This window comes from Echinops telfairi, unplaced genomic scaffold, assembly GCF_000313985.2.
Source record: "Echinops telfairi isolate 266 unplaced genomic scaffold, ASM31398v2 ScPeMD7_53;HRSCAF=182, whole genome shotgun sequence".
Classification (NCBI taxonomy): domain Eukaryota; kingdom Metazoa; phylum Chordata; class Mammalia; order Afrosoricida; family Tenrecidae; genus Echinops; species Echinops telfairi.
In genome coordinates this window covers 9195057-9205672 of record NW_022103951.1, presented here as the reverse complement: position 1 = coordinate 9205672, position 10616 = coordinate 9195057, and the positions used below count along the sequence as shown (strand labels likewise).

General features: G+C 42.5%; 1 protein-coding gene across 5 annotated transcripts in view; it reads right to left on the bottom strand.

Moving 5' to 3' along the window:
• The window catches only part of ADGRG2 (adhesion G protein-coupled receptor G2), an 81264-nt gene extending 71953 nt beyond the window's left edge, over positions 1 to 9311 (bottom strand). For all 5 annotated transcript variants that reach the window (XM_045290702.1, XM_045290705.1, XM_045290703.1 and 2 more), the window contains exon 1: positions 9194 to 9311. In XM_045290702.1, the coding sequence (XP_045146637.1) occupies positions 9194 to 9311 (118 nt within the window). The remainder of the gene's footprint in view (positions 1 to 9193) is intronic.
• Positions 9312 to 10616: the final 1305 nt, after the last annotated feature.

Genomic DNA, 10616 nt, shown 5'->3' with positions numbered 1-10616 from the left:
AATCTATCAAGGGGCCACGAGGGTTGTGGCGGGAAAGGAGGAGGGAGGGGGGAAAAAGAGGAGCTGGTCCCAAGGACTCAATGGAAAGTAAATGTCTACAAAAGAATAACGGAATATAGGTACTAATGTGCTGGATACAGTTGATGTGTGGATTGTAACAAGAGTTGTAAGAACCCCAAATAAAATGAGCTAAGAAAAAAAAAAAGGACGATCTTTCTCTTTCAGCCTCAAACGGTCTCTGGTTAGCTGAGTCTCTTGGGGATAAATGTGTGACCTTTGTTGCTCCCTGCCTCTTCCTTCTGGTAGTCAAGATGGTGTTCAAGTTGGGGGACAGGGTGTTCTTTGGGCAGCAGGGAGAAAGAGTGTGCTCTGAGAGTTAGTTCATCTAATACTGAACTTGACATTTACAAGGTAGACTGGCACCGCGGTGGAGGGTGGTGCCCATCAGACCCATGGTCTATTCTCTCGGTATCCTATCCAAGTCCCGGGGTCCTCCCAAATCTCCTTAGTCTCACCCGAGTGTCGTGTCGATCCCATCCTCCGTCTGGCCCCTGGTCTAGGTTGGTCACAGTCTTTGCTGAGGTGGCATTTTCTCCCTGGCCATGGCAGCCCTGCTCTCGTCCTTGGATCTCAACTACCCAGTAGGAACATAAGGGCGATTTAGTATCTTTCCTGGCAACACAGGAGCTGAGAGTAACTTGGAAGGGACACCAGCCTCTCTGGCTTTCTCTCTGCCTAAATATACCATGGCATCGTTTCTGGTCTCTCCTATTCCCATGTGCTGAGATACAGACCCCTGGGACGCCGAAAGGAAAATGGGGGCAAAATGTCCTCTACTTTCATGTTCCTCCGCAACCCACGTGGAATCTCAATCATTCCTTGTCACTACCCCAGGTAAGGTTTCAGGACCCTAAGAGCTGACCTCATACTTGAGCAAGGTATGGAAAATGGGCCTTGTAGGCAGGACTGGTGGTAGATTAACTGAGCATGAGAACCACCCAATGGCGAGTGTTTATCATCTCAATTTTCCAGACAGCTGTTGAGAGGGAAGAAAGCTCCAGGATTGGGTTTGGTCCTGGGGGCCAAAGTCAAATAAGACAGGGTTCCTGCCTTTTCGGAATCTCCAGTCTACTCCGGCAGCACACGGAACCTTTCTGCACATGGAAGAACAAAGACTTGGGCAGCTGAAGCATGAAGGAAAAGAGAGCAGGGTCTTGGAGGAGGAGGATTACAGGCAGATCTACTCCTTAGAAAAGCCTACAGTACAAAAAGCTCTAGGCCCAGCCCAGAGAGAGAGAGAGAGAGAGAGAGAACGTTGGGGATTATAGCTCATGAGATCACCAAACTGGCTCAAGTGCGTAATTGTTTCCAAATGGGGAAGGCAACGCTGCAAGAATAAAATTATAACCATCTTTCACTTCTCTGTCATCTCACCCTCTGGAAAAGAGGAGTTTCACCTAGAAGAAGACCCTCTTTGAAGACAAGACAAAGGCACTTGGTTGTGGCAGCAGAACTAGAGGCTAAAGGTGAGCCTACTTTACTTGCCGAACTTCATTTGGGCTTCTAAAAGACCAAGAGTAGTGCCCTCAAATATTAGTAACTTACCCAATACGATTTAAGGATGTTTTCTCCTGGCCAGAGGCCTAACAAGAGAGTCAGGCTCAGGGGCAGAGTCCCTAATAAGGTAAGCCTGGCATACTTATGCTTTTTGACTAATCTGTAGTGAACGGTTTCATACTGCAGTGAAAAACAAGTGAAACTGTTCACTACAGATTAGTAAGCACAAGTAAGCCATGCGTACCTTGTTTACTAAGGGACACTGGGGGAGCCCTAGTGGTTTGGTGGATTACACGTTGAGCTGCTAGCAAGGCTGGCAGTTTGAACTCACCAGCCACTCTGAAAGAGAAAGATGAGGCTTTCTGATCCTATGAAGATTTACAGCCTCAGAGAAGGTTGTTATGAGTCGGAATCAGCTCGAAAGTAGTGGGTTGGGTTAAAGTTTGACCTTGATGCCTGGGTACTCTGTCCCTGACAGAGATCATTTATTTGAAAAGAGGCTTTGATTCCGTTGAAATGTACTGTGAGGTTGGGAGACAGATGCCAACCAGCCCTAGAAGCAGAATCTTGAAAGGAAATGTGAAATTGTTCTGATATAGATTAGTAAGCAAGCACAAGTCAGCCTGTGCTTACCTTGCTTTTTGGGTAATTTGACACTGGTCGGGTCCACCTCTCTGTGCTGTCAAGAGCTACTGAGTCATCTCTGAGGCTTCCAGGGTGGAAGCTACTGTGTTTGCAAGTCCTGATCCCCCAGAGCCAGTGGGAGTGGCTGCTCTCTGATGACTTCCCTTGGGGCTCCTTCTCCCTGAGCCTCTCTGAACACATCCCTTCAGTCCCAAGAGTTCCCTGGGCTGCCCAGTGTGATGTCACCAGTACAGACTCCAGCAGCAGGGGTTCAAATTCTAACAGACCCACTTCCTAGCTATCTGACTCTAGGAAAGAAAATGACTTGCTTTTGGAGATTCCGTTTCTTCATCGGAAAACGGAGACAAACATTACCCACTCTGAGGAATCGGAGGATTACACCAGATAAAGGACATCCAGCCTCCAGAAGGGCCTGCCGCAGGGAGGGCGGGCTCTCAGGAATCAAGTTTTCCTTACATACCACCCAGCTAGCCAACTCTCCAGTCTCCCTTCTCACCCAACACTCGCCAAACTCACGAAGGAGGTGAGGAACCAAGACAGGAAACGGCAAGTACAAAAAGATGGCTGCACAGAACAGGAGGCAATGAGGAGACAGATTTCATTCCTGAGGAATGAAATCGAGCATGACAGGGTTTATAGAGGTTGCTAATGTTTAGCTGGACCCTGGGAAAGGTTTCTTTTTGTCAAAGGGAGAAGACCTCAGGAAGGAGAGGGAGGGAGTGGGGAAGTGAGTCAGGAAAGAGAGGCAGGGCAGTAACATACTTTAATAAACAGGTTCCTACTCTGGGCCCTGGGGGCTCAATGCAGCTGGGGAACACTGGGAAATAATGCAGAACACATCTTAGAACCGTTCCCCTGAGAGATGAAGAAACTGGCCTTGAAACCACAACTCATTCTTTGGGGGGTGGGCGGGTGGCTCCCTGGCACTTCTGGGTGACCCATGCACAGACCAAGCATGTCCTCATGGCCACAGATCATTCCCTATTAGAGAGATGTGGGAGCTGTCAGCATGCACAGGAACTGTCTGTAGGTGACCCCTCGGATGGGTCAAAAGGATACCAATAGCATCTGTTACAGGTGGCTTAGCCTTAGACTACTCCACAGATTTGACCGTATGTTAGCGCCTGATAGCACTGACTCACAATTTAGGAACAATTATATTCTGTATTGGCTTTCATTCCCTCCTGTGTCATAATCATAGTCTAGTATGCAACTAGAATGTCATTTTTCTGGGGTCAGGGATACTGTCCTCTCAGCAGCTCGTGAGGCTGGACCCACAGCAAGCAGTTATGATCACACAGCTGATCACCTGATCGAGTAGTAGCAGGTCAGGCCCTTTGGGCTTCATCAGAGACCAGATGCAAAGCATCTTGAACGGAATAGAGCCTGCCTCGCCCACAGGTGTTCAGGAATAAGGCACCTTATGAACCACGTGGGTCATTCATTCCAACCTTCTGTGACTATCCCATGGATGGATTCCACCTTTTAGGTTTAACCTGTAGGTGCACAGAAGCCAAGCAATTGAGCCTACCATAGCCGAGTGGTTCCAAATCCAAAAGGCAGTGTCGTGTGGTAGTTAACCACAGAGACTTTGAGACAGAGCAGCCTGCGCTAGAGTCCAGCGCTGCCGAGTCCTAGCTGTGTGAGCTAGGGCAAGTTGCTTAGCGCACGTGTGCCTCAGCCTCCTCACCTGCAAAATTGAGTTAATAATGGGATTACTGGATGCCCTTTAAATGACCTTAGCCTTTTCTTAGGGCCTCAACTAGCAGCTGACATATGACTACCATCTAAGTGATTATTAAATAAAAACAAACCCTCTAATTGGGAGCGCTGAAGGACAACTGTTGTTGATAAAAAACAAACTCACTGTCAGAGAGTTGAGGCCCACTCATAGCAAGCCTGTAAGACAGGATAGAACTGGCCCATGTGGTTTTCCAGGACTGTAACTCTTTACAGGAGTAGAAAGCCCTGTCTTTCTCCCGTGGAGTGGCTGGTGGTTTCCAACTTCTCACCTTGTGGATCACCGCCCAATTCATACCCACTACACCACCAGGGCTCCTCGAGTCATTGCTTAGGGAGTCCTAAGTTTCCATCAGTAGTGGTGGGCTGATTTGGAAAGGGGTGATGGTTGCAAGATTACGGAATCCAGGTCAGATAAACCCCTCAGGGACAGAATTGGTAGTCATGATACCAGAAGGGGAGGGAGAAGGTGGGGGGAGGAGGGAACGATGGAGGAACCGCAATGATCGAAGCATAATCCCCCTCCCCCCAGAGGGATGAACAATAGAAACAAGGGAAACAGAGGTCAATGTAAGATATAAAAACAATAATAATTTATAATTTATCAAGGGGTCACAGGGGGAAAATGGGGTGGGGGGGGAAAGAGGAGCTGATAGCAAGAGCTCAAATAAAAAGTAAATGATTAGAAAATGATGATGGCAACATATGTGTAAATATGCTTGATACAATGGATCTATGGAATGCTATAAGAACTGTAAGAGCCCCCAATAAAATTATTTTTTTTAAAAGATTATGGTGAACACAATGTCACTGAATTGTACATGGAAAAATTAGCGAATTGACAAATGCTTCCCTATATTTCTTTTTTAACCACAATAAAAATGCTTTCTCTAGGGCCAGTATATAAAGAAATATATCCAGCTGCCTTCAGCAACCACTCAGGCTTCCCCACCAGAGTTGGTTTCACCATCCTGTCTACCGAACGCTATTTACATCCCTTGTATTTTAAAAAATGTTCCTCACTTTGAGTTTTTTCTAAACAACTTATCCTTAACAAGCATCTCTCATTTTGATGAAGCATTCCCCTTTTCTCTTACCTCATCTACCCCTATGGTGGGAAGAAGCCTCCCCCCACCCCCCGCCCCCGCCCCCGCAACATGAGAATGGAGATAAAACATCCAGTCCGGGCTCTGCCACTTCCTAACCAGGGATGGCCCTGGGGACATTCTCTCATCAGGAAAGTGGGGATGCTGGATTTTGGCCCTGACAATCCCACAGTGATTTTGCCTCCTCAGTTAATTTTTTTGCCCTACATTTTATTGTTGAGAATGTATACAGTAATTCCATAGTTTCTACACATACAATTTAGGGACACCGATCAGGACGAGTTCCAAGCTGTACCGAAAGCATTCGCCAAAACCAAAAGGCTCCAGGAATTAATGGAATACCAACTGAAATGTCTCAACAAGGTGATAAAGCACAAGGTGATAAAACACATTCATCTATGCCAAAAAATTGGAAGACAGCTACTTTTCCAACTGACTAGAAAAAGATCCATATTTGTACTCATTCCAAAGAAAGATGACCCAACACAATGCACAAATTAGAGAACAATATTGATATCATACAAGTAAAACTTTGCTGAAGATCATCTAACAACACTTTCAGGGAACTTCCAGGGGTTCAGGTTGGATTCAGAAGAGGGCACAGACCAAGGGATACCACAGCTGCCATCAGATGGATCTTGGCTGAAAGCAGAGAATGCCAGAAAGATGTTTACCTGTTTCATTGACTATGCAAAGGCATTCGACTATGTGGATCATAAAAAACCTTGAGGAGAATGGGAATCCCATAACCCTTCATTGTGCCCCTTTGGAACTTGTACATGGATCAAGAAGCAGTTGTGTGAATAGAACACAGGGATGGTTTAAAATTAGGAAAGGTGTGAGTCAGGGTTGCATCCTTTCACCATAGTCGTTCAATCTTTACACTGAGCAAATAAGAGAAGCTGGCTTACATGAAGAAGAGTTCAGCATTGGAATTGGAGAAAGGTTTATGATGAATTTGTGATTTGCAGATGACACAACCTTGCTTGCTGAAAGGGAGGAGGACTTGAGCACTTGCTGATGAAGATCAAGGATTGTAGCCTTCAGTATAGATAACAACTCAATGTCAAGAGAGCAAAAATCCTCACAACTGGACCAATAGGTAACATCATGATTAATGGAGAAAACATTAGCATTGTCAAGAATTTCATCTTGCTTGGAGCTACAATAAATACTCATGGAAGCAGCAAGCAAGAGATCAAACGACACTTTGTATTAGGTCAATCTGATGCTCAAGACCTCTTCAAAATGTTGGAAACCAAGGATATTACTTTGAGAACAAAGGTGCGCCTGACCCAAGCCATGGTATTTTTAATTGACTCATCTGTATGGAAAAATTGATGCATTGGAACTATGCAGTGCCAAAAGAATAAACAAATTGGCCTTGGAATAAATAATCAGAATGCTCCTTAGATGGAATCTACCAAGTATTCAGGGAAGATTTGCTACCAATTCTACACAGACTATTCCAGAATATAGAAAAGGGCAACAGACTCATTCTATGAAACCAGCATAACCTTGAAACTGAAACCAGACAAAGATAGAAAATGATTGACCAATATTCCTTATGAACATAGATGAAAACATTCTCAACAAAATTCTAGCCAATAGAATCCAACAACATTTAAAAAACAATTCATCATGACCCAGTGGGATTCATCCAAGGTATGAAAAGATGTTTCCACATTACAAAAACAATGTAGTCCACCACATACAAACAAGAATAAGAACCACATGATTATATCAATAAATGCAGAAAAAGCCTTTGACAATATCCAACACCTATTTCTAATAAAAACACTCAATGATATAGGGATAGTAAGGAAATTCGTCAACAAAATAAAGACTGTATATGAAAAACCAACGGCCAATATCACATACAATGGGGAAAAACTGAAGACATTCCCCTGAAAACAGGAACTAGGCAAGGGTGCCCTTATCACCACTCTTATTCAACATTGTCCTGGAAATTCTAGCCTGAAACATTAGAAAACAAAACAAAACAAATCAAGGAAATACAATTGGGCAAATAAGAAGTGAAACTCTAACTATTGCAGAAATTAATTGGATTCCTATATACCAGCAACGAGAGCTCAAAAACAGACCCCAAGAAAACTACCATCTATAACAGCCACACCAAAGATGAAATGCCTAGAAGTAAACCTACCCCCCTAAATAAAATACCTGTACAAAGAAAACTATCGAACATTGTCACAAAAAAATCAAAAGAGACCTACACAAATGGAAGAATATCGTGTGTTTATGGATACAAAGACAGTATTATTAAAATATCAATATTACCTAAAGCAATCTACCAATACAGCCCAATTTAGATCCACATCCCAATGTCATTCTTTAAAGAAATGGTAAAACTAATTACCAACATCATATGGAGAGGGAAAACACCTGGGATAAGCAAAGAACTTCTCAAAAAGAAGAACAAAGTAGGAGGCCTTCCATTACCTGATCTCCAAACCTATTACATAGCCACAGTAGTCAAAACAGCCTTGTACTGGTATAATGATCGACTAATGGAACAGGATAGAAAACTCAGAAATAAAGCATCTAGCTAAAAATAACTCATCTTTGACATTGGACTAAAAAACCCCATAAATTTGGAAAAGGGCACCCACTTCAAAAAACTGGAGCTCCATATGCAGCAGAATAAAACAGGACCCATATCTCACTTCATGTACAAAAACAGATATAAGATGTAGTAGAGACCTAAATGTAAACCCCGGAGCTATCAAGATCATCAATGAGAAGATTGGGACAAACCTAAGGGCCCTATTACAGAGCATACATAGACTACCAAATATAATAAAGGAAGTATACACAGTGGAAGACAAAATAGATGACTTGGACCTATTAAAAATAAAACACTTATGCACATCAAAAGACTTCATTAAAAGAGCAAAAATGAGGAACCCATGATTGGGAAAAAAATTAGCAATGACATATCAGATAAAGGATTAATTACTAAAATCTATAGAATTTTGTAACACCTCAATAAGAAAAAAACATATAATCAATTTAAAAGGTAGGCAAAGGACATGAATAGAAAATTCAAAGGACGATACTCCAATGGCTAACAAACACATCAGGAAATGCTCACAATCACTAGCAAATCAAAACAATGATGAGATATCATCTTACACCCACAATGATAGACCAATTAAAAAATTAGCAACAGAGAACAACAAATGATGGAAAGGGTGTGAAGAGATTGGAATTCTAATACACTGCTGGTGGGCTTGTAAATATGTCCAACCATGTGGAAATCAATCTGGCAATACTTAAAACAACTGGGACTAGAAACACCATATGACCCAGCAATACTTCTGCTGTGCATATATCCCAAAGAAATAAGGAGAAAACACAAACAGACTGTGTTCATTGCAATATAGTTCACAATTTCAAGAAGCTGGAAATAGCCCCGAGGCCTATCAGTTGAAGAATGGATAAAGTCCCCATCTATGAACAATTTGTTCTTATGGCATGGCTGTGCTTGATGCTTGCCCTCATGAAGGGATCACTGAAGATATGGCTGCGATAGCAAAGTGTGGTGAAGAAACTAGATGGTGCCCAGCTCTTAGAAAGAATAGTGTCTGGTGTCTTAAATGCTTGTCTTTAAACAAGCAGTCATTTAAGTGATGTGTCAACTAAGTCCACAAGGAACAAGCACACAAGCCTGTGGCATCTAAGGATTGTAAATTAAAAATCCAATCCAAAGGAGGGAATGGTATCAGCTTAAATTATGAAGACTTCATTGACAGAAGGCTATGGATGACAGTGGAAGCCCAAAATCAACTCAATAGCACTGGTTAAATAATATTAATAACCCAAATCACATTCCTAATGATGATTCTTTACATTTGCCTTTACTATATTCTTCTGGAAGGTACATGGACAGATATTACAACTCAGTATTACTAGATTTGTTTCTGCCTTCTTCCAGAATTTTTTTCCTTGTTTCATATGCTTTCAACGGTCCCTTTTTGTGAAAACCAAACTGCTTCATTTGGCTGATCCTCTGTCTCCCTTAGAATCCCATACAAAAGTTAAGTTTCATGTCAGTATTTTAAAAAATCAGCAAGCAGAAAAACAAGCCCAAAAGAAAAAAAAAGAGCAAAACATCCACTCACCTTCCACGGATGTAACCAGGACAACATGAAGACAAATGATGACAAGGAAAATCTTGAATGCCAGTAAAAGTTCTTCAGGTTTACCAGCATGACTGTACTGCCTCCCAGAGAAGAACATCCTGGAATAAAATCAGAAGGAAACAGATAATCATAGCTGCCATAATCAAGATACAATACCCCAAAGGTTAGTTCCCCAACAAAGCAACCTGTAATCCTGCATCTTTTAAGTGACTATCGTCCCAGATAATTAGCAATACAGAAAACAAAACATGTATTTATTATTAGAGAGTTGCCTCATGGTAACAAGGCCATGGTGGCTCCGTGGTAGAATTCTCACATTCTATGCAGGAAACCTGAGTTCAATTTCCAACCAAGGCACCGCTTTGTGCATACACCAACCAATGGCCAGGGGAGGCTTGTGTGCTGCTGCTGCTGCTGAGCACATTTCAGCATAGCTTCCAGACTAAGAAAAACTAGGAAGAGACACATGACAATCTACTTCCAAGCCCCAGCCTATGAATACCCCAAAGGCTCACAATCCTTAACTGATCATGGGAATGGGGCAGGACCAAGAGACATTTCATTCCATTGTGCAGGAAGTCACTATGAGTCACAAACCAACTTGACAGCAGTTAAGAACAGCAACAACCCAGCTATGTTTAAACGATAAGCAAGGTAGTTCATGTGGCCTTATGGAAAACCCAATACATGTGAAATATCAAGAGAAAAAAATTACAGTTAAAAAATTAAAAAAACAAAATAGTACATACATAATTATTATCACTATGTAAAGGTTGAATAAACACTGCTAACAATCAGAAGTGGTTTCAGAATCCTATAAATAACCCACCCCTTTTTATATCTTGGTGTTCTTGGGTAGCACAAAAAAGTTAAGCATTGTCTACTAATCAAAAAGTTGGCAGTTCAAACCCACCTAGAGGCACCTCATGAAAAACAAAGTCCTAGTGTTCTGCTTCCAAAAGGTCAAAGCCTCCTGAAAATAGACTTCTGACTTGGGGGACAGAGCTTGGCACTTCATCAGACTTGATCGGAAAACATACATAAGGGTCAGCAGATAGACCTGGAACTACCTATTGTTTTTTTTTTTTCTTGTTTTAATTTTTGTTTTTGTTTTCCTTTTTATTTTGCCCTATGTCTATCTAGATAAGATAGGAGGGACAAACAATTCTGAGGAGAAAACAATGGGACCACCAGTTCTGGGGGGACATGGGAGATGAGGAGCTGGAGAGGGGAAGTGGGGAGCCAACACACTCAGAGATAAGGGAACAACAAGAGATCTAAAATTGACAGTGAGGAGGGCGTATAATGAGGCGTGGGGTTTGATCAAGAGCAATGTATCTGAGAGGAAATACTGAGAGCCGAATGGAAGGTGACCAAAAGGTCAAAGCCATGAAAAGCCTAT